This window comes from Haematobia irritans, chromosome 3 (genome assembly GCF_050003625.1).
Source record: "Haematobia irritans isolate KBUSLIRL chromosome 3, ASM5000362v1, whole genome shotgun sequence".
Classification (NCBI taxonomy): domain Eukaryota; kingdom Metazoa; phylum Arthropoda; class Insecta; order Diptera; family Muscidae; genus Haematobia; species Haematobia irritans.
Genome location: NC_134399.1, coordinates 65,880,896 through 65,905,017, shown reverse-complemented (window position 1 = coordinate 65,905,017; position 24,122 = coordinate 65,880,896). Strand labels below are relative to the sequence as shown.

Sequence of the window (24,122 nt, the reverse complement as noted above, 5' to 3'; positions counted from 1 at the left end):
TTTCAATTTGTTTTAAATGTTTGTCAATAAACAACTCAAAAATTAGGAAATCGTTTTCAATGAATTCCCAAAGTAATTTGACTTCCATATTTCAAATCAAGTTTTAACTCTTTTTACCCTTTTAAACAATTCTAATTACTTCTATATATAGACAAAATAATAACTCATTAATTTTCAGAAGATATACTTATCATTTCCACAATTTCAAATAGATTCTGTAATGCAAAAAACAAAATCTCCCAAATTACTCGAATCAATTTTCTGGCAATGTTACACTTGCTTACATCAAACACATCCCAACACATCCCATTTGTCTATTGCCACGATGATGATGATGATGATGAGACGAAACAAACAAAATCTAATTTAAGGCAAGAGAGCGGAATGCGGTAGCGGGAGCAGGCGACAACAAACAATCGCACTATATCACACTATTTTCATTGTCAAGGTCGAACATTGTTCGCAAATGCAAACGAAAACAAAAAAAAAAAAACGCAGCAATTGAACACTTTTTACACATAGACGACAGCGTACGAGTAGCAGCTGTAGCAAACAAAAGCTTTGAGCGATAAGCAATAATGGCAAAGTCAACGTTAATGACTGCACAACGATCGCATTTAGGAGAACGACGTAAAAGCTTTTTTGAATAGCATCGACCACATTGATTCGTAACGATAGTACATAATCACTTATAGCAAATGCGGGAATTTAGACGCTCGCATGCAACTCATGCGAATAGAGCTGCCGCAGCAGTAGTACCCTGTGGTGTTGGAAGTATCATTCTGCACCATGTAGTTGGTTCTTCACCAATAATTTTGCATACTAACTCCTTTCAGCATACAAAGTAATCGGAAGGGTTCCAATACACACTGGAATACCACGAAGTAATCTATAAAAAACCATTTAAGCTTGCTTTATCTTTTACCACGTGTGTTTGCTTCATTCTGAGTTTACCGTTATTCAACGGTATGTAGATGGACGAAATATTGAAAACAAAACAAATTTGTCAGTCTTTCTCTAAATTTGGTGGCGATAGGATCGATTTTGTGAAATTATTTGTGTTTTTTTTGTGGAAGTCTCTGAATTTCATATATTCGGTAAGAACACTTATTATTAATTATATGAAAAATGAGTAGTAAACGAACAATTAGACGGCTAATAAAAAAAGAAAAAGAAAAGGCTTTAGGAAATTTTTTCTTGACAGGACCGGCAAGTTCTGTTCATTTAAAAAAGAAAATTTCCACAAATGTTGGCACAAGTCAAGATATTGAGCCTGATTGTGAAATTGTTTCCAATGATTCGATTGAAAAAGGCAAAGAAATTTCTCTGCAGGAAAAACTTAAAAAATGGCATATGAAACATAAGCCATCACGAAGTTGCGTGAATGACTTAATAAAAATTCTTAAGCATGAAGGACTTAATGTTGGGAATATAACAAGGTTTGACTATTCAAAAAAACCAACAATCAAAAATATTGGAGGGGGCTCCTATTTGCACATAGGAATAGCGGTGCAGTTTAGAAGGCTAGCGAAAATATTTCAATTTCCAGACTATATAAGCGTCGATATTAACATTGACGGTCTCCCTTTGTTTAAAAGTTCTAAAATACAAGTTTGGCCGATATTACTTAAAGTAAATAACATTTCGGAGATGTGCGTTTTTGCAGTGGGAGTTTTCGTTGGCAAGAAGAAGCCATCGAATATAGATGAATTTTTGGGTCGATTTACTGAGGAAATGTCTAATTACGCCACACAGGGATTTGAAATAGAAGGAAAATTATTTAAAATAAAAATCGATGCAGTAACTTGTGACGCACCTGCACGATCTTTTATTAGTGGTACACCATCACATACATCACGCCATGGTTGCACAAAATGTACACAAGTAGGACGGACTATTGATGGTACGTTAACATACAGTATAAATCCAGGTCTTAAAATAAGTGATGCCGATTTTTTCTCCCGGAAATACCCAAACCACCATAGCTTGGCTTTTTTAAATAAACTTACACCCCTTGAAACTCTCGGTGTATCCATGGTGTCTCAACTTAATCTAGATTTAATGCACTTGATTGACCTAGGAGTAACAAGAAAATTCCTTAAACGATTGACTACTAATAAACTTTTGTACACGGTGACTAAGAAAAATATACAAAATGTATCTGAAATTTTGTTAGCTCTCCGAAAATATGTACCATGTGAATTTGCCCGTAGACCACGAGCATTGGATGAAATACCTTATTGGAAGGCGACAGAATTTAGACAATTTTTGTTATATACCGGTGTTATTGCTTTAAAAGATAACGTCCCCAAAGATGTTTACTATCAATTTTTATTGTTGCACTGCGCATATCGACTTCTTTGCTGCCCAAAACAACGTCCAAAAAACATTAAATCTTCTCAAGATATGTTAAATATATTTGTGGAAAATTTTCCTTTGATCTTCGGAGAAAATAGCGTATCATATAATGTGCATAGCTTACTACATGTCCAAGATTCCGCAGAACACATAGGAGACCCTATTGGAAGATCTTCCTATCCATATGAAAATTATTTGCAAAAAATTAAGAAAAGCGTAAAATCTCCTTCAAAAATTTTGGAGCAGATATACAGGTTTTGTATGGAAGAAAATTCCTTACCAATTCAAAGCGATAATGGTACATCAACTTTAGATACAAATAAAGAAACTTTTAATTTTCGAGGAAGTACTCTAACCACAAGGTCTCCAAACAATTGTGTATATCTTAAAGATTATTTACCCGTGAAAATAGTAGCATTTGATATTGCAAACCAACAAATTTATGCGAAAAGATTCAATAATTTAAGAAGTTTTTATAGTGAGCCTTGTGATTCGTTAAACTTGGGCATATATAAGGCAGACGAAGAGCTTTGCGAGGTGGAAGAAATTTTTCCTTTAAAAGATATTGAGTGTAAGGCTGTTGCGTACTATTATGAAAATTGTTTCATATTGCTCCCGTTATTACATAATTGTATTTAAAATAGCCGTATATTATTATCGTATAGAATATTTTCATTATATTTTTCATTTTTTCATTACAAATTACTATTCTTTAGTTAGATCGAAATATATGTATAATATCAACAAATTAAACAAAATTTTAAAAATGGAACAAGCTTTCAATTCATCAAATAAAAAACTGAAACGGTTCGCTGATAATATCGAGAACATTGAAAATTGTAAGTAATTTTAAATAAAAATATATATTTATTTATGCTAACTTTGTAACGATAATTTTCAGGTGCTTCGGGATCAAAATGCAATTGTAAAGGACTAGAAAAGAAAATAAATGATCTTAAAGGTAGGCTTGTGTTACAATTAACTTAACAAAATTTGATTTGAAATACTAATTGTTTTGCTAGTACTAATGATATAATAAATGATATATAAAAATAATAAAATTTTTAAAATACTGTTTTTAATATTTTGTTTCAGATCAAATGGAAAACCACTGCAATGTTCTTCAGGGTAATATGGCTTATTTTCACACCATACTTATTTGTAATAATATTTTTTTTTCTTTTTCAGCGCAAATCAAAATTACGATTGAAATGCTCGCTGAGCAAAAAGTGCTAATTAAGACGTTACAACGCCAACAGGCACAGGAAGTTCCGCTGCAGAACAAATTTCCGTTGGACACTGAAAAAGCACTTATTGCACTCAATAATGAGATAAATACTGAAAATAAGGATTTATATGTAAGTTTTTATTCTAAAACCTAATTTTTAAGTACAGCTTAAACAATCTTATAATTTTCGATACAGATGACAGTGATGAAAAATATTATAGTGCGTGAAGGAATTGCAAAGTCATTGAAAAATGTAATTGGAACGGATGTAATTATTAATTATAATATTGATGGAAATCATGGAAAAAAATCACTCAAATATTTGAGTAATTTTTACACAGCTCTTTTGGGTAAGAACTCTAAAAAAGTCTTGTTATAATTTTGTACTCATGTATACCTATTTTATTTTGCAGATTCCATTCCAGTGACCGATATTTCGCAATCACCAGAAACGCAACTGCGGAAAGCAATCCAACTGCAGAAAAAGCGACATTTTAAAAAGATTTGTGTTGATCGGAACACCTCAAAAAATACTTCAAATTCGTAAAATTTTAGTTTTAAATTCAATGTAAAAAATGTGAATTTTTTATTAGTTTAAGTCAAATTGTTTGTATTGAATTATTTTTGTTTTAAGTTTTCACTTTTGTACTAATTATTTATGTTAAATAAGTAAAAATCACTCGAATTTGTCAAATTTTAGTTTTACACTTAATTTTAAAATGTGTAAAATTCTTAATAATTTAAGCTTAACTCTTGTACTGAATTAATTTTTTATTATCTTTTCTACTAATTATTTTTATTAAATAAATTGCAATTTTATTAAAATTGAACTATTTTTCCGAGTCTTTGAAGTTATTTAAATATTTGACCGTATCTGATTACAAAGTAATCGTTTAGGAACCATTGCTCAATGGTTTCGTTCTACTATCACAACTCAAATAACTAAACAACTAGTTCTGATACGGTGAATCAGTAATCGAAACGGGGGCAATTCATACTCGCGTAGGACATGTCCATGTTTAATTCGCCACTCAAGCCCATTAAACGTAATTAGAAGTAGAACTACTACACTTTACTCGATGTGTGACTACATTCTGGATCAAAACTAGTTCCTTGTACCAGCGGGTAGAGTAGCAGCTACGAGTGCCACTACTTGTGTATGATTGAATAATAAAATGGACAGTTTTTAATGAAATCAATCATGTAAAAGATTTTAAAAGACGGTGGGCCGATAAGTACTTAGTCTTCTAAAAACAGGGAAAAAAACTGACGAATTTCTTTTCAATCTGCACAGAAAAAAATTTCACCAAAATATTTCCAATTAAAATTTTAAATGAATTTTCCAAAAATTTTTAATTAAATATTTAATTGATTGAACAATTTTTGTCTAGTTTTTTTTTTTTTTTTTTTTTTTTTAAATTAAAACAAAAAGCAAGCACAAAAATTAATATTATCAATTAATTTTTTTAATAGTATCAATTAGTTTTTTAATTGGATCAATTAATTTTTTTTAATTGAATTCAGTGATTGAAACTATCATTTCTCCGATGGAAGACGTTTCAATTAAAAATTAATTGGATCAGTTAATTTCGTGATTGAATCTAAACATTATTTTTTGTGTGTACACAGGAAAATTAATCACCAATATGTTTTCAATTAAAATCTTAATTGAATTGAAATAAAAAAATTAAATGGCTCAATTATTTTTTTAATGAAAACCAGAATTTTTTACATATATTATTTGAAATAATTAAATGTTTAATTGGATTAATTAATTGTTTAATTAATGTCGGTCTAATCTTATGACATTATCATATTCAATATAAAATAAAAAAATGTATTGCCTTAGTGAATTTTTTAATCAAAATAAAAATATTAATTGGACCAATTTAATATTTAATTGGATCAATTAATTTTTTTAAATAATGTCGATGATTAATATCAACTTTGCGATTGAAGAAAGTTCAATTAAAAGTTTTATTATTATATTATTTTGAAAATATTTTTTTCGAATTTTTCAAAATATGTCTCCGTGACCGCGACAACAGTCTTAGTGAATTTCTTAATAAAAAAAAAATTTGTTACATATATTAATTGGACCAATTAAATATTTAATGGGATCAATTAATTGTTTTTAATTAATGTCGGTGATTTATATCAACTTCGCCATTGAAGCAAGTTCATTAAAAAATTTTATTATTATATTATTTTGAAAATATTTTTTTCGAATTTTTCAAAATATGTCTTTGTGATCGCTACAATAGTCGCATATGATAAATGTTTGTGCCCAGCGAGTGAGTTTTTATATACATAAATGGCACAGGGCCATGGCAGAAGAATGTGGTGGGGGGAGGCAGCAATTCATAGGCAATACTGGCCAATTTGACAGGAGTAAGAGAAGAGGTAAAAGTCGTTTAGTTATCATGGAAAAAAATCACTGTTCCTTTTCGGTACCACGACGTTGGATTCAGCGTTGAATTCCTTTATCCATTTCAATTTGTTCATCACCCATTACGAATCCCTTTGGCTATCACCTTTTGTAACTCTGTTGTGACTGTTCTGTGGGCATCGATCTTTACCAATAGCAAAAGATAAAAACCCAATTTTCACCCCAAGGAACAATTTTTACCCCAAGGAACTTTTTTACCCCAAGGAAAATTAGACATTTTTCAAATTTACGGCATTAGATACCAATATTGTATGAAATTTCTAAATTTTTTTCGGAGTAACTTTACCCGAGGCAGACCACTGTTTGGCTATTCCTTGGGCATTGGTCTGTACCATTGGATCTACATTTTAGCTAAAGATACAAATCCGACCTTTAAAAAAACTATGAAAAGACAACTTTTGACAGCCCAAATGTCACATTTACAGCATTAAAACCAACTATTGCGTTTTTTATGGAAATTTTGAATTAAATAATAAATTTTGAAAATTTTGATAATGTTTGACCAATTTTTCTATGTAATTTTCTGCCACTATTCTTTCTTATTATTTAAAGTTTAATTCATGAAATAAACGCATTCAGTAGTTTGATAGTCTCTGTTGCTATTTTGCTAAAATTCCTATAACTTCCTGTTAAAACTCCTATAACTTTCAAACTGTTAAGCAGGGGATTTAAAATTACAAAACCTATAACATAACACATGCGTCTAACGGCTTACTCCGAGGCAACCACCAATAAAATCCTTTAATATTATTTTCAGAGAGTAAAAAATTGTTTTTTTTTTTTAACAGAAGTGGATAGCCAGTTTCCATATGTCGAACGAGCTCTATCGATCGACTGAAATGGAAACAAACAGCTGAATTTATAACCAGAAATCAGCTGCTTCTATGCATTTCAGTCGATCGTCCGAGTTCGTTCGACATACAGAAATAGGCTGTATATTTCTAAATACCTAAAGGAGCAACTGATAAAGTTATTATTGGGAATATTTTTTTTACTTTCGACGACATCTGGTGTATATTATAAAAAAAACTTTCGGATACATTTCTCATCGTGCCTTTGAAAGTGCAGTATTCTATGGACATTTGTAAGTCAATCAATAACAGTGCGGATATGACGCATACACACACACTCACATCAACCACATATGTTCTTTACCATTATAGATTCAATTGGTTAGTCACAAGCCCGTGTAAGGAGAGGGATGGTGGAAACCAAAAACAAAAAAAAAGCTCTAAGGCGTTCTAATTGATAATGTGGAAATGTAGAGCAATGTACGGAATATGAGCTCGTAAATCTTATTTAATAGAGTACGGTGAAAGCATCAAATCATCTTTTACATATGCTCTCTGCTGTAAGTGAGCAGCACGTGCGGTAGCGTCATTATATGGAATAGAAGGGGACAAGCTTTTTTTCTCCATAGTCCTCTAGTCCATGTGTGTGTGTGTGGGGGGGGGACAAGAGATTCTGTTTTATTTATGGAATAAAGTTTTTCCATTATCGTAACCTATTCTCTCACACTCACTCTCTCTCTCTCTCTTTTTGTATCTCTCACGCCTTATTTTTTATTAGATATTGTGTAAAGAGTTCCGTTTCATTGCGTTCTCGTTACACATTCACAAACTCACAAATGCATACATGACAAACTATAGTGAGTGTTCAGTTTTATTTTTTTGATTTACTTATTTGTTTCATGTTTGTTCACGTTCAAGTTCTCGGTCATTTCGGCAGCAGATTACGAATTGCAATGGCTTGTGTGCGAAAAATTAATACTATGCACTGCAATATGAGTGTGGGGCAATACTTTGGCGTTACAGCTACGTCGCAAAAAGAAAGAAAAAAACTTCCCTAGCTCCAATCATTCATACAGCCCAGCCTCATTTGCTTTGGTACAGGGTACGCGCGTTAGTCAACAGTCACGTTGTGTGTTGATTGTCCGAGTGCATGCGTTTCACTTAGGCTTATTGTGTATGTGTGGGTGGGTGGATGGATGACTGAATTGCTTGCATTCGCAACCACAGCGACAGCAGCATTTGTTGTTGTATAATAAATGATTTTGGAATGCCGTTGAGCTTTCTAAAATGAAAAACAAAACCAAAATCTACAAATGTACCAAGTCTTGTAACGAATGGGGTACATCCAAACAGATGATGCGGTTCTAGTAAGGTACACACTATTGTTGTTGCCTGTATTGCTATTCAGTTGCACTATATTTCCATGAATGTGTGTTGCTAAGCTACACTAGCAATGGGTACTTTTTTGTGATTCCATCTCCACCTCCACCGAAGCTATAGTCACATACATACATCTATCCAAAGATAAGATGTTGGGCGGTGTTTGAATTTGGTGAAATGACATTCATTAGTTATGCCGTTGAAATATATTAATGGATAGCACTATATTTTGGTATTACGCATAGACATTAGGTTGGGCCGATTTATATTCTAGGGTATATGAAACTTACTTATACTTCATGTTATAATCATCCAAGCTTACCTGTAAAGGAATGAAATACACAAACATTAAAATGATGTTATTTTTATGTACACTGAAAAAAAGTACATTATTCCATAGGAAAAATTAAACTTGAAATATCAATGAAAAGTTGAATAATTTTAATACACAGACAAAGATTTTAATTGAAATTACCACATTCTTTAAATTATTTAAAAACAATTTTTTTTAGTTAAGAAATTAGTTGGCTTTTAGACCGAAATAAATTATTTATTTGATGATATTATTGAATATTATTCACGCAATATTTGATTAATAATTTAAATGAAACTATTGTTTGGTACTATTTGCGCAAATAAAGTACACTGGTAAGTGATCTTTAATAAGTAAGGAAAGTCTAAAGTCGGGAGGGGCCGACTATATTATACCCTTCCCCACTTTGTAAGTCCACATTTTCGATACCATATCAAATCCGTCCAATATGTTGGATGCTTTATGCACCCATACACATATATTCTGTATATCTGACCAAATCTGGACAGAGATCTACAATACTTATAGATTTTACATTTAAGTCGGCTAATGCGCAGAGGTGGAACACAATGTTAGTAAAAAAAAATATGGGACACATTTAAATCTGAAGCAATTTTAAGGAAACTTCGCAAAAGTTTATTTATGATTTATCGCTCGATATATATGTATTAGAAGTTTAGGGAAATTAGAGTCATTTTTACAACTTTTCGACTAAGCAGTGGCGATTTTACAAGTAAAATGTTTGACCATTTTTGTCGAAATCAGAAAAACATATATATGGGAGCTATATCTAAATCTGAACCGATGTCAACCAAATTTGGCACGCATAATTACAATGCTAAATCTACTCCCTATGCAAAATTTCAACTATATCGGAGCAAAAATTCGCCTCTGTAGGCAAATGAGTGTAAATCGGGCGAAAGCTATATATGGGAGCTATATCTAAATCTGAACCGATTTCAACCAAATTTGGCACGCATAGTTACAATGCTAATTCTACTCCCTATGCAAAATTTCAACTACATCGGAGCAAAAACTTCGCCTCTGTTGGCAAATAAGTGTAAATCGGGCGAAAGCTATATATGGGAGCTATATCTAAATATGAACCGATTTGGCTGATATTGTGCAAGTTTTTCGAAACCCATAAAATATTCGGATGTACGGAATTTGAGGAAGATCGGTTGATGTACACGCCAATTATGGCCAGATCGGTGAAAAATATATATGGCAGCTATATCTAAATCTGAACCGATCGTCAATAGGGATCGTCTTTGAGCCGAAACAGGACCCTATACCAAATTTTAGGACAATCGGACTAAAACTGCGAGCTGTACTTTGCACACAAAAATACATCAACAGACAGAGAGACGGACAGACAGACAGACGGACATCGCTAAATCGACTCAGAATTTAATTCTAAGAAGATCCGTATACTAAAAGGTTGGTCTATTATTACTCCTTCTTGGCGTTACATACAAATGCACAAACTTATTATACACTGTACCACAGTAGTGGTGAAGGGTATAAAAAGTATAATTTACTGTACGCCGGTAGCCATTTTTTTGACAATATGAAAAGTTCATAAAATCAACTAATAAAATTTCCAAAAAAGTTTTTAAAATTTTTTAACGTTGATTGTAAATCAATAGAAATATTTTAGTTATTTAATAGATTATTTTTTATGTATAAGTCAACCACTGGTTTAATTGAAAACAAATTGTAAGTTATTTAAGTTGTTATTGATTCAATAAAAATTTTTAATTAAAAAATAGGGACTAAAAAATTAGCATTTTTGAGGATGTTGGAAATATATCAAATGGAAAATTATTTAACCCTTAAATAAAGATTATCCAAAAAATGTATAATATTCAAAATGGTAAAACAGGAACCTCTGCATACCACATTTGTCTCAAAAAAATTGTGTGTGTGTTTCTAGTGGTTTGTTTTAAAAAATACAGTGCGTATTAAACTAAGTATTTATTTGCAAATAAACAATTTGATTTTAGTAGAGAATAAATAATAGAGATATTTTTACACTACGCAGCTGTTTTTACCAATATTATATTCATTTCTGGTAAATATTATTTAACTTCCAATTTGTGGTTTTTGGAATTTTTGGTCAAAAATTGACTTTAAATTGTGACTGCATTTAAAACATCATAACTTTCGTTATAATGTTTTAAATGAAAAAAACTTGATTTCATAGAATTTTTAAAAAATTGTAAGACATAAGAATTTCTTTTTCTGGTTGTATATTAAAAGACACAATGCTCATTTAAGGGTTAATTAAAAAAGGCTTTATTGCATCAAACAATATTAATCATTTACTATTGAATATTTTTCCATAATGGGTTTAATGTTTAATTGCCTTGATGAATTTTTAATCGTATAATGTTTTCTTTTCGTTGTTGTTTTTTCTTTTTTCCGAACAATTAGAACATCGATGGTGACTTGAACCCTAAAGCTTCAATCGTTTTTTAAGGAATGGCAAATTCTTTTCTATCCCCAAATGTTCCTCTCTTCCTTTCAGGGCTACGTTACGATATGTTCTCTTTAAAACCCCCCACAACTCTGAAAAAATAACTACAAATTTGGAGAGGGTGATGGGGGAGGAAAATCCAACTTAGCAAAGCTGATCTATCTTAAGCTATGCGTAGGAAGAAATGTGTGTGAGAGAATGATATTTGAGAGGAAGAATATAAAAATGTGAGAGAAATAAAGAGAACTATAAAATGAGTCTTAGAGAGTTAATATCCACATCCACTAATATACCTTATAATTAATATGAGAAGTATACAAGTTATATCTAAAAGTGGATAAATGAGTAAACTAAACATATTAGTACTGCATTATCTAACTCACGGTTACACTCTTTGACTGTGATATATTATAGAAGCCATTGTTGCTTTCGTTTACCACACACAAAAATTGAGCAGAGATGCCGAACTCCAAAATTTATTGTTATATTATCTGCTTTCCGCTCTTACAATTCATACCTAAGAACTATTTGACAAAATTGATTCTAGTGCAAAGTTATAAGACATATGTCTTAATGTACTAGGAAGATTCAACAAATAAATCAATAAAATAAATAAATTTTCGCCCAGTACAAAGCCATATACTCGGTCTTTCTCTTATTAAAATGAAATGTAAAGCACACCATTTAGCTCCCTCAAAAATCATATCTTGGATTATATAGAACAATATACGAGAAGAACAAATCATAATTCTCTCTAACACTTTGTCCCTTCATATTGCTCACTAATGGACATTCACATCCTAGTTGTCTGACATTTGTCAAGCATCAAGCCGATGAAACAACATTGTTGTTGCTGTTTTTCGTGAACTATGAAACATTGTTCATAGCTGTTTTCCAAGAGATTGTCTTTAATTTCCTCCTACCAGAAACAAATAAAAAACAAACAAAAAAATGGAGAAACAACCAAAGGCGACTATGGCTGGTGCCACAATTTTTGACAAGGAAATATGATTTAAAGCCAACGCAGAAATAGTCCAGCCAACAGCAATCGTCAAACGCAGTTTGTGGTCGCCAGACGAACAGGCTAGACACGAGCCTTATGGTCAACTTAAGAGGCGCACAATGACAACAACAGGACAGAGAAACCCTCCTGCTGTCACCGCTGTTTTTTTTTTTTTGCAATTTTTTCATTATTGCAGTTGAAGATTAGGCCGTCTTGGATTTCTTGTAGCAGCTAAGGCAAGAGACTCGCGACAAAAAAAAACTCCACTTTGTCAAGTGGCTTTGGAGTATGTCACCTCAGGTGAAAACAGTCTTCAGCAATGGACATTGGTGAGCATTTGGCTCTTGGCTTTCGTTTCTCGGCCTTCTTTGCCTTGTTTTTTTTTGTTTTTCATCCCAGCAAAACATTGATCATTCGCGCATTTCTTAGCGATGCGTTTTTTTTGCTTTTGTCTTTTTTTCGTTAATCTTAACATTGTCGTTTGTCATTAGACTACGTGACCAATTGTCGTAAGTAATTCGTTATGGCAGCCTCTTAGGCTTTGGCAAAAATGTCCTGCATTAAGCCTGCTGGCCAAACACAGAAGCGATTGACATGGCAAGCTGCCTGGCTAGTGATGTTGTGCTCCATTTGTAGAAAAGGAGAAGATTCATTTAGACTAGAATCTATTATTTGAGGTGGCTTAAATTTTTCCATGCTTCCAAATTCATGTGGACTCTTCTGAATAATGGACCACGCGTTTGTTGTCTAAATTCCAAAAGGTTATCATTTCAGGGATATTCCTATAATTTTTATTTTATTATGGCAACGTAACATTTCTTATCTTCAATAGATTTTTGTATTAAAATAGAATTTCTTGCAGATTAAACAAAAAACAAATCTCAGGTGTTGACTAGACCTCAACTTGAACTTTGAATTGTTTTGAAGATAATCTCGATGGGGGAAACATAGTAAATATATGAATGAGTAACACCGTTAAAAATTTGTTTACTCTTAAAACATTCTCTTGACTCAGACTCTAACCAGCATAGGTTAGAGTCTGAGATTAGAGAATATTATAATATTTATGTAAAGACAAAATACTTATGACTCAAAGAGCAAGGCTCTTATTGGTTATGGTAATGCAGTATCACTCTCACTGGAATTGATTTTGTTATTGTAGTCATAGAAATTAAACTGAAATATTTTATGCAACACCAATAGTGAACTTATTAGTTAAGATAATACATAGACAATACAGATCATTTTATTAGAAGTTATTCTTCTGTATATGTTATCATTATGCAAATAAGAAAGAGGTTACTCAGAGTTTCAATATTAGAGAGAGAGAGAGGGATCCATTATATAGGGTCTATATTAGGGATGGGCAGAGAACAATTTGTGTTTGTGTGAGAGTGCATATCATCACTCCCTTTCTGCCCTTGAGAAATTAATAAAAAAACAAGTGTAGTTTACCTTTCTAATTATCTATTTGAAGAACGTCTATGTATGGCTTATTAATTTTTTTATAAAATCCTTTTCATAATGACTTACAAATATTTAAATTGTTTAAAATGTCATGGAATCATGGGCGTTATAGTTTTGATTTGATTTTGTGTGTTATGCTTACCGAGAGAATAATTTGGAGAGAGAGAGAGCGAAACGGCACGTAGTCTCTTTGTCCATGCCTGGTCTATATATAATCGAAAACTTGTTGAAAACACAGAAAGCTCTCTAATTTGTGATGATGCAAATGCGAGGTTTGATGTCTTGTCAGGCAGTTATCACTTCACAATAAAGCCTGGTATGCAGTGAAAATTGAAATATTTAATGACATTGTTATAGTTGTTGAGTTAGTTTGAGTTGCTATTGTTTGTAGGTATGCGTGTTTGGTTTTATTTATGCAAATATGACGATAACAATTTGAGAGTCATTGGGAGAGCATTGACGGTAAGAGAATGATTTTAAGCAATGATAGAAATAGGATTGTATGCATAAGTGGTCAGAGGGAGTATGGTGCGGGATTGGTGATAAAATGATTAATAGCCGGAGAATTTTATTTAATTTAATAAACCTATGCAAATGTTTGTTATGATCGATCAAGAATAATTCTCGACACCTAATGCTAAATGTAATGTCATGCACTACTGCAGTAGTTTTGTTTATAAAAATGCGATTAAAATATTTTTAAAGCTTATCGTAAACATAAATGTCCCTTGGCTAATAAATATCTATCATAAAAAAACAATTCTGAAATTAATAAATCCATATTTCCATTTTGGTGGGATTTCGTGTTTCTCCAATTTCTTTGAGTTCAACACAATTTGAATTTGCTGGGATTTCGTGTTTGTCCAATTTCTTTAAGTTCAACACAAGAACAACTAAATAAATAACACATAAAACGAAATGGATGGAATTTTCATATTGAAGAGCAGAAGTATTCGCATTGCATCCGCTTAATAATCACAAATTCTTCCATAGTCGGGCTGTTTAATGGATTAGAATTATTGTGAAGGGAAAGAGAGGAAGAAGGCATTCTCTGTTATTGGCGTTGGTTTGGAAAAGATGCTGTTTGGTAATGGTGATAAAAAGCTAACTATGGCGGGTGGTGTTAAGGGTAAAAGTATTTATGTATGTGGGTGAGTGTTTGTGTGCGCATGAGAGTACGAACTATTCGATTGTTGTTCGTTCAGTTGTTTAGCATTAGACATTCACTCGGATGAAAAATAATGCTAATACAAAGACGACGCTAGTGGTGGCTGTGGCGACGGCGGCAACAAAAATCGTTCAAATCGTAAAAGATCTTGTTGTGTGTTTGTTTGTTTTTTTTTTTTGCCGATGCACTTTTTTTTTTGCTCAGAACGTGTCCATGTGTATCTCTGTCTATGTAGTTGACTCTACACGCGCACTAACACATACACACTTTATAGAACGCGAATTCTGTGTCGGTGTAATGAAATGCAATGCAGTGCAGTGAACAGTGCAATGCATCAAAGAGCAATGCTGTGTCAACACAGTCAACCAGTCAGGCTAGCTGACTGGTTGGCAGTCAGTCAGTACCGATATCGAATGTAACGAAAGCTAAATAGGCAACAACAGTAGCAGCTCACAGATATGCCAGCAGCCCAGACGCTCGTATCCGAAGCGGCCACTTAAATGTGCGACCTAAAACTAATCAAGAAAAAATCATTGGTGAGATGGTCAATAGTCATGCATGGAAGGGCAAACCGGAAAAAGGGCTTGTTTACAGAGGAGAAGAGAGTATTTTTTTTGTCAAAGATCGATTTTTTTTGTGAAACACTAACTGGGAGTTGGGAAGTTAACAGTTGATCAACGATGAGAAGTGTATTCTATACTCAAATATCTTACAAATCAATTGCACAAAAAAATTTTTTTTTTGGTCTTCAACTACAAAATTAATTGATTTTTAATTAGAACTGCTTAAATTGCGGTATTTATATTATCTATCGTCTATCATGTGGTATGTTAGTAGCTAAATTTTTCCTGTCAAACATTTCCCTGACTTTTCCTATGCATCATACTATCTACGTTTTGGAGATATTTACAGCCAATTTCTCATATCCGAAACGAACGCTTTCGTTCGACTGAAATGCCAAAAACAGCTGATTTTCCTTTATAAATTATAAATTCAGCTGTTTTGGGCATTCTAGTCGAACGAAAGCATTCGTATCGGATATGAGAAATTGGCTGTTAATGTGGGAGAATTTCATCTCAGAGAATATCTCTTTGTATAATTCTCTTAAGAGAATTCTATGCTCGAGTATTTACAAATCAATAACACATAAAAAAGAACTAGTTTTTGATTTTCAATTACGAAAATAATTGATTCAATTAATTTTTAATTAAATTGCGGAAGTTGCACAAAAAAATTTATCGGTCATGAATTACAAAATTAGTTAATTTAATTAATTTTTAATTCAAATTGCTCCAATTGTGGACATTATAATATCATTCACCGTTGTCAATTAAGGAAGACATTAATTTACCCACTGAAGTGTGGACGCAGACTAACAGACAATGGTCTGGAAATATCCAATTTGATGTAATGCAAAGGGAAATTCGAAATCATATGCTGAGAGTCCTATTATCGATTATGATGCCGTTTGGCGCTCATTATGGCCACACTGTTGATTTTTATAGTTTTCAATTTTTGTCTGTAACTCAAATTACTGACAATAAAGGAGGAATTTTAATCGCCATCAAAGACTTTGAACTTGATACACATACGAGTATGCATTGTTTGGAATTAATCATATGAACTTGAGCTATTATTCATTCGAAATGTCATATATTTCTCATATCATCTGTCTGTTTGTTGCCTATGGTGATGGTCTTAACCGCACACAAAAAAGATACAAACCAAGATGACATTAAGCCGGCACAATGAATGCTTTTAGCTGAAAACTTGAGTAATTGAGTGACAATTAAGTTATTTCAATCCTACTTGAAAGAATGGTATAAGCTGAGCGCATGCGCACTGTAACGAAATGAAATACAAAATAAACTCATAGAATTGGCAACGATCAAAAGAAATTCATTCAATGATATATGGATAGGAAAATGAAAACCAAAAATCGAAGGTAAGTGTTCATGAAGAGAATTGCAAAAATATCGTTGCCTTATAGTGATAAGATGCCCGTGGGATTGTTACGCATACGAATAAATGGAAATTCCAAAAGTGTCTGAGGAAACCTATCAAGATTTTGAATTTGGTGGCAAATCAATACATCAAATTTTTAGGTATGTCTTGTATGAAAAGGATTACTAATATATTTTTTTAAATTGTTTGGAATTTTATTGATTTTTTATAGTAAATCAAATAAAAGGGTTTCCAACAAGAGGAGTTAGATGGAATCATGCGGTATTTCAAAAGCTGTTATATTGCTTTCAAACCAGGGAAGTAAGATATGGTAAACTTGTACTAAGTTCGATACATTCCATTTCCCAATAGTACAATTGTACCACAATGACCTCTTTGGTACAATTTGAAATATTCACTTAGTCTTCAAAATGCTCTAGAAATCCAAGCGACAATTTATAATAATAATAAACTTTGTCCAATACAAATTATATTGTGTACATATTTTAGGTACTGCCTTAATTATCCCCAATTTTGTTACGTGTTTTACAGAATATTTTCATACGGAAATATAATGAAAGCTTCCTCAGTAAACACATTGGAAGGAAACAGATTAAGAATTTTAACGCGTTATGAGCAATGAATTTAGAATTTTCCCACGAATATCGAGGAACCGTGGGAACATCTCTCATGTCAACCCATTTGTTACTCATAACCAAATTTGAGCGTGGTGTTAGCCAGTGCGTGATACCCTAATTGTGAAGTTCTCCAAATTAAATACTGAAAAATATTGACCGTAAGCTCTACTAAGAATAATTCTATGACTGGTTATTGGTTTCTACGAGTTTCCTTTCTTTTTACGAGCTAATTAATATTTTTTCGGTTACTATATTCTAGTCCATTCATTTTTAAATTTGGTAAAATTTGAACCCAAAAAGTATACTTTTTAATACCGTTGGTAGAATTAAAAATTTGATTTTTCATCCCTGTATCAGACATTTTCATTAAACTCTCTTATGCACAATACCTACTATTTTATGAAGATAACTAATGGGATAGAACTTCATCTAAGAGCACTTCTTTTTCTACAATTCTCTTAAGAGCTTAAGAGAGATGGGACGTGCAAAGAGCGTTGTAGTGAAAATCGGTCGGCTTGTGTCCTCAATTCCTAATTAATTTAGATAACTAATATGGGAGAACTTTATCTAAGAGTAATTCTCTCTACAATTCTCTTAGGAGCTAATTTCCATGGATTGAATGTATCGAAAGTGCTGTAATGAAAGCCAGTTGTCATGTGTCAGAATGGTAAAAATATCGAATTGCCTAATTACAGGTTTTTCAGCACAAAGTGCCACGATAAGGTTTGTTTAAAGCTGCTTTGAAACTAAGCTAGAGGTAAAAGGGACTCGAGCTGAGTTTCTACTATCTGCCTTGGAGCTTACTACCATAGTTTGGGAGAATGTTTATTTTTCTATGGATTATCCTCTTATTTTTTTAATTCAAATTATATCCGAATCATTTCCACTTACTTTGAATTGCAGAAGAACTTCATTTTTGAAGCTCATTCACTTGAAACGGATGTAGAGAGAGTTTTCTAGAGAACATTGGCCGCCTTGTGGTACGTCAAATTATTTAATTAATTACTAATATTAGGCATTTTTTTGATAGCTTTATATATTTTGTACAGGTTAACATTATTCATAATATTTACTGACAGTTTATCAAAGAAATTTGTATGGTAATAATAATTTTAAAAATTACTTCAACTTTTATGAATATGGGGTAAATAAATAAATAATAGATATTAATTTTCCTCTAATCCATATTTGCTTGTCTATTACTTCCCCTGTATGTTTGCCCCAAAAATCTCCACAGATATCTCATTATGGTACTTTCTTAAATGGCCTCCCTAAATGTTAGCATTAAGAGTAGTAATGAAATATTGCCACATTCATATCTCAATTATGAACTAAGCCATGGTATTTTGAGTATGCCGACAACATCCTTCCTCCATTTTTTGTTGTTGTGGAAGCAGATCTTCATCATGGCATTGTGGCCACAGTGGTGCACACATCGGGAACCATAGTGCAAAATCACACAAACTCTCTGAAGTGTGCCTCTATTCGTCTTGATGGTGGTGTTGAAGTCAAAGTCTGTCCTTAGGGACACATGTAGCCACATGTGTCCATCTGACCATTTGTAAAAAAGTGATTCTTTTTTTATTTTTGTGGAGTTCTTATAGTTGCGCCCTGTTAGCCGTAAGTCGCCAACTACTACAAATGCAATATAAAAATGTATTCATTATAATTCTTTCCATCACAATGTCCACTATTGAGTCTAGATCAGTATGGAGCAGATTTTTAATGCCCATGGCTTTTGTAGAGCTATTGTCCAAGACATTCATACGGTTTCCCCCTTAGAAATATGCTCGAAAGAACAGAGTGACTAAAAATCAATGCCTTAGCCGTTTATATGTAATTCGTCATTTCAATGTGAAATATGGAGCAATTTCAGTGCCGGAGAATAGAATGGTTGGGAAAGTTAAAATCACAAGTTCTTTGATATTCTCAGTGGTCTAAATGGTCTTAGAAGCATTTTGACCAGTGAACACTTCTAGGTCATATGTTGTATATAACGTCACGACAGGAGTGCTTGTCAAATACGATATTCAGATATTACGAAAATAGTCCTGGAAAGAAGTTTGGCACTCATTTTGGTAAAATATTTGCCTAGTGTTACCCCAGCCTTAATCTCAGCATCACTGGCTCTCTTGATTATATTGACCATTGAGTAACATTAGCAACATGTTGCCCAATTACAGTGGAATATACATGAATGTAGTCACACATAAACGAAAATAATGTAAATGTAAAGTATTTCTCTTTTTATAGTTCTCTTAGAAGCTTATTCGCATGTATCGGATGTCAAGAGACCGTTCTAGTGGAAATCAGCTCTCTTGTATTAAAATGGCATACTCGTCAAATTATTTAATTAGTTACAAATATTATGCATTTGCGTTTGTTCACCTGGTTGCAGGTACGAAGGCGCGAGCTTCTCTAGTAGCTACACCTGCCTTGGAGCTTATTCCTATAATTCGGACTTCAAGTGAATCGTCTCTAATTCTGGGGATTCTCCTGATATGTCTTCTTGGACGTATTCGTTTATTTCGCACTGAAGAAGAAATTAATTTAAGGCCATTCGTCTCTTTGAAGCTTATTCGTTTGAATCGGATGTAAAAAGAGCATTTTAATTAAAATTGGTCGCCTTGTGTAAACAAGTTATTCTACGATACATGGCCTTAAAAGTATAACTGAAGTTGGAAGCTTTTGAAAACAGTTTTCAACTAATTCTTCTCGCAATGTGTATCAAATTGGTGACTGGAGTATCATTGCTATTCTGGCATGATGAATGTACCAAACTTACTCTCTGTATCTCTGACTCTCTTGACTCTACACTCACAAGAAAGTTCATTTGTATCCAAAGATTTTGATGTTCCTTTAAGGATTTTGGTATCGATACCGAGCCAAAGATGGGGCTTCTTTAAAAATGATGATATGTTTTAGAGATCTCTGTAGCTTTAAATTTATTTTTTTTTCTATAGAAAAATGTTTCTAATTTTTTTTCTATAGATTTTTTTTGTTATTTTTTTATTTATAGAAAATTTTGTCAAAATAATTTTCTATATAAAAATTTTTTTAATTTTTTTCTCTATAAAATAAACATCTTTTTTAGGAATCTCTGTAGATTTAAATTTAAAATTTTTTTCTATAGAAAATTTTGTCAAATTTTTTTCTATAGAAAATGTCAAAATTTTTTTTCTATAGAAAAATTTTTCTATTTTTTCCATAGATTTTTTTTTAATTTTTTATCTATATCAAAAGTTTTTTTTTTTCTATAGAAAATTTTGTCAAACTATTTTTTAGACTGAAATTTTTGTCCATTTTTTTTCTATAGAAAATATTTACTAAAGTTTTTTTTCCAAAAAAAATTTAGAAAATGTTTCAAAATTTTCTATAGAAAAAAAAACTTTTGCTATAGATAAAAAATTAAAAGCAAAAAAAAAATTCTATAGAAAAAATAGAAAAATTTTTTTATAGAAAAAAATTTTTGACAAAAAACTTAGAAAAAAATTTGACAAAATTTTCTATAGAAAAAAATTTTAAATTTAAATCTACAGAGATTCCTAAAAAAGACAAAATTTTCTATAGAAAAAAAATTTAAATTTAAATCTACAGAGATTCCTAAAAAAGATGTTTATTTTATAGAGAAAAAAATTAAAAAAAAAATTTTATATAGAAAATTATTTTGACAAAATTACCCCATTCCTCATCAGCATTCTCCTTGCAGCAAAACTATCAACCAATTATCAGAATAAATTCCGACAGTTCATTAAACCTAAAGTAAACCACACTTGAACCTTCCGAAAAAAAAGGTTTATGATAGCCGGCCTTTGCGAAACAATTGTGTACAAACATATCTCTTTTCCTTTGCCACATCATCGATTTGAGTGCAGTTGCCTGTTGTTTATTTTCAGCGTGCTTCCTCTTACTTCATTCGTTTTGTTTTGGTTTATTCCTCAATCATTTTGTTGTTTTTGATTTCAGCTTAAAACCATGCATTGACTAAACTACAAGTGTAGCTTAACCAACAGAGGAGAAGAATGTTTGTCAAATTTATATTCTTTTCCTCTGTTGGTTAAGCTACACTTGTAGTTTAGTCAATACATGGTTTTAAGCTGAAATCAAAACCAACAAAATGATTGAGGAATAAACCAACAATAACAAAACAAAACGAAAAAAAAATTGATAAAATTTTCTAGAAAAAAATTACAAAATTTTCTATTGAAAAAAAAAATAGAAAAAAATATTCTATACAAAATGTTGACTATAGAAAAAAATTACAAAAAGTTTGGTAAAATTTTCTATAGGAAAAAAAAATTGACAAAGTGTTCTACAGAACAAAAAAATTTACAATATTTTCTATAGAACAAAAAAAAATAGAAAAAAAAATTCTATAAAAAATTTGACTATGGAAAAAAATTAGAAAAAGTTTGGTAAAATTTTCTATAGAAAAAAAATTGACAAAATGTTCTACAGAACAAAAAAATTTACAATATTTTCTATAGAACAAAAAAAATAGAAAAAAAATTATAAAAAATTTGACTATGGAAAAAAATTAGAAAAAGTTTGGTAAAATTTTCTATAGAAAAAAAAATGGCAAAATGTTCTACAGAACAAAAAAATTTACAACATTTTCTATAGAACAAAAAAAACTAGAAAAAAAAAATTCTAGAAAAAATTTGGCTATGGAAAAAAATAGAAAAAAAATGAAAAATTGAAATTTTCTATTGAAAACAAAAAATTAGAAGTAGGAATAACATGTGGAAAAACTTCTATTGGAAAAAATTGGAAAAAAAATCTATAGAAAAAAATTAGAAACAAATTTCTATAGAAAAATTTGACAAAATTTTCTATTTGGAAAAAATCGACAAAAAAAATCGACAAAAAAATCTATAGGATCAATAAAATAAAAATTATTATACAGACACACATTTATCGAATTTTGATTTAATTTCTCGTATAAACAAATGTCACTTTAAAAATCCAAATAATTTTTAATTTGATTTCTCGTATAAACAAATGTCACTTTAAAAATCCAAATTATAAAAGATATTCCAAAGTAAATAATGTTTTCTTAATTACAAAAAAAATTAAAACCAAACACACAAAATCCTCACAATAAGTCTTCAAAATATCCTTAAAATAAGCCTAGATTTTAACGTTGTTATCTGAAATCTAAAGATTTTATTTTTAAGTTAATTTAAGGACGATGTCATAAATGTTTTTCTTTACTTAAAGGAAATATTGCTTTAGTTCAAAGACATATGACTTTAACGGAGGGGCGCAAATTTACAAAATTTGTGTCCTAAATTTAGTAAAGTAAAGTTTTTGAAGCAAAGATTATAAACTTTCTTTTAATTAAAATTGCAATATATTAAAAAAAACTCTTTATTATAAAAATTTTTCCTTAATGTGGTGTAAATAGCGCCTCTTCAAATTTAGATTGCGTAATCTTTAATACCACGTGAAATTTTTGTAATTGTATTGATCATTTAGTAAAATTAGCAACATGTACTCATTTAGAGTGTAATATACATTACTTTATTTTTTATAGTTTATTATGGTATTAAATACTTCGATTAAATAAATAAAAAAATCATTAATCTACACACAAAGAAAATTTCATTAAAAGTCAGCCAACGAAAAATTTTCATTGATATAATGAAAAATTTTCATTAATACAATGAACATATTCGTTAATAGTAAGAAATGTTACGTTAATTTGCAGAAAATTCGTTATATTAACGAAAAATTTCGTTGTATTAACGAATTTATTTCATTGGCTGACTTTTAACGACACATTTCGTTAATATAACGAAACCTCTTTTATTAGTATAGTTTAATACATTTTGTTTTATTTTACTTTATTTTATGTCATTTATTTTGTTTTAATTTAATTTAATGTAATTTATTATAATTTAAGTTAATTTCTTATCTTATTTAATTTTTGTTATTTCACTTACACATTAATGGGGACTTGCTTAATTTTTCAAGAAGGGAAAACATATTTTTTAACGCCTTACCTGTAAATAAACAAAAAAAAATAATTTTATTAATACATTTGCCTATACGAGTATATAAAAGAGAATGCAATATAATCTCTCCAAAATAGATAGGTTGCAACTCTTTTAAGCTGTCAGACATATCTCTTCATAGTGTTATTGTTTTTCTCTCTATATTTCTCCTAGAAAATTGCATTAGATCATTTCGCTGAGTGATTGAATGGCATTGACTTAGACAAGCAACATCATTATTTTGAGTTGATGGTAACAACTGTTGCTTCAGTCATGCAGTAAAAGACCAATAACAACATCAACCAATCACTTGTAGCAAATTCTAATACTCATCATATTGTATTTGGATTAGGATCACCCCAGGCCTTCGGTTTCACAGAGGACTGCTTGCATCCGTGTGTGTGTATATAGTTGTAGATGTATTAGTTATGGTCAACAATTTCTTTGAAGTCGACATTTTTTTGATTGAGATTAATCGTTAAAAATATGACAGTAAAGAGCAGCAGCGAGAAGGAGAAAAAAAACAGAATTACTCGCACATGGAATAGGGATGCCAGGTGGGGATTTTTTTTTTTTTTTGATAAAGGGATAAACGAAAAATGTGTTTGGAAATATATTAATAAAAACATGTAATGAATCAATTATAATGATATTTTATAGATGACGAACTGTTCATACTTGTCATGTACATGTTTATTTATTAACATCCAAAAGTTAGTGCGTTTTGGTGGAATAAAAATAAAATTCAAATTTTTAGATCGAGCCCGGGAAATTCCGTGAATTTCTATATTATTTCATCAGGTCCAGAAAATTAAAATAATCGAAAACAGAATCTTACTTTATCCGGAACAGCTATTATTTTCCGCCTATATTATAGCGAAATGTATGAATAATAAATACTCACAGGA

The 24,122-nt window shown here is 31.1% G+C and overlaps 2 protein-coding genes across 3 annotated transcripts in view; one reads left to right on the top strand and one right to left on the bottom strand.

Moving 5' to 3' along the window:
* The window catches only part of mamo (maternal gene required for meiosis), a 665,568-nt gene that overhangs the window by 471,920 nt on the left and 169,526 nt on the right, over positions 1–24,122 (bottom strand). The window lies entirely within an intron of this gene.
* On the top strand, positions 603–4,285 carry LOC142229975 (uncharacterized). The gene is made up of 7 exons (XM_075300576.1): positions 603–1,097; positions 3,075–3,197; positions 3,260–3,319; positions 3,454–3,486; positions 3,547–3,716; positions 3,783–3,936; positions 4,000–4,285. Exons 2-7 carry the CDS (start codon positions 3,089–3,091, stop codon positions 4,131–4,133), a joined length of 660 nt encoding a protein of 219 aa, XP_075156691.1. The 5' UTR covers positions 603–1,097; positions 3,075–3,088; the 3' UTR covers positions 4,134–4,285.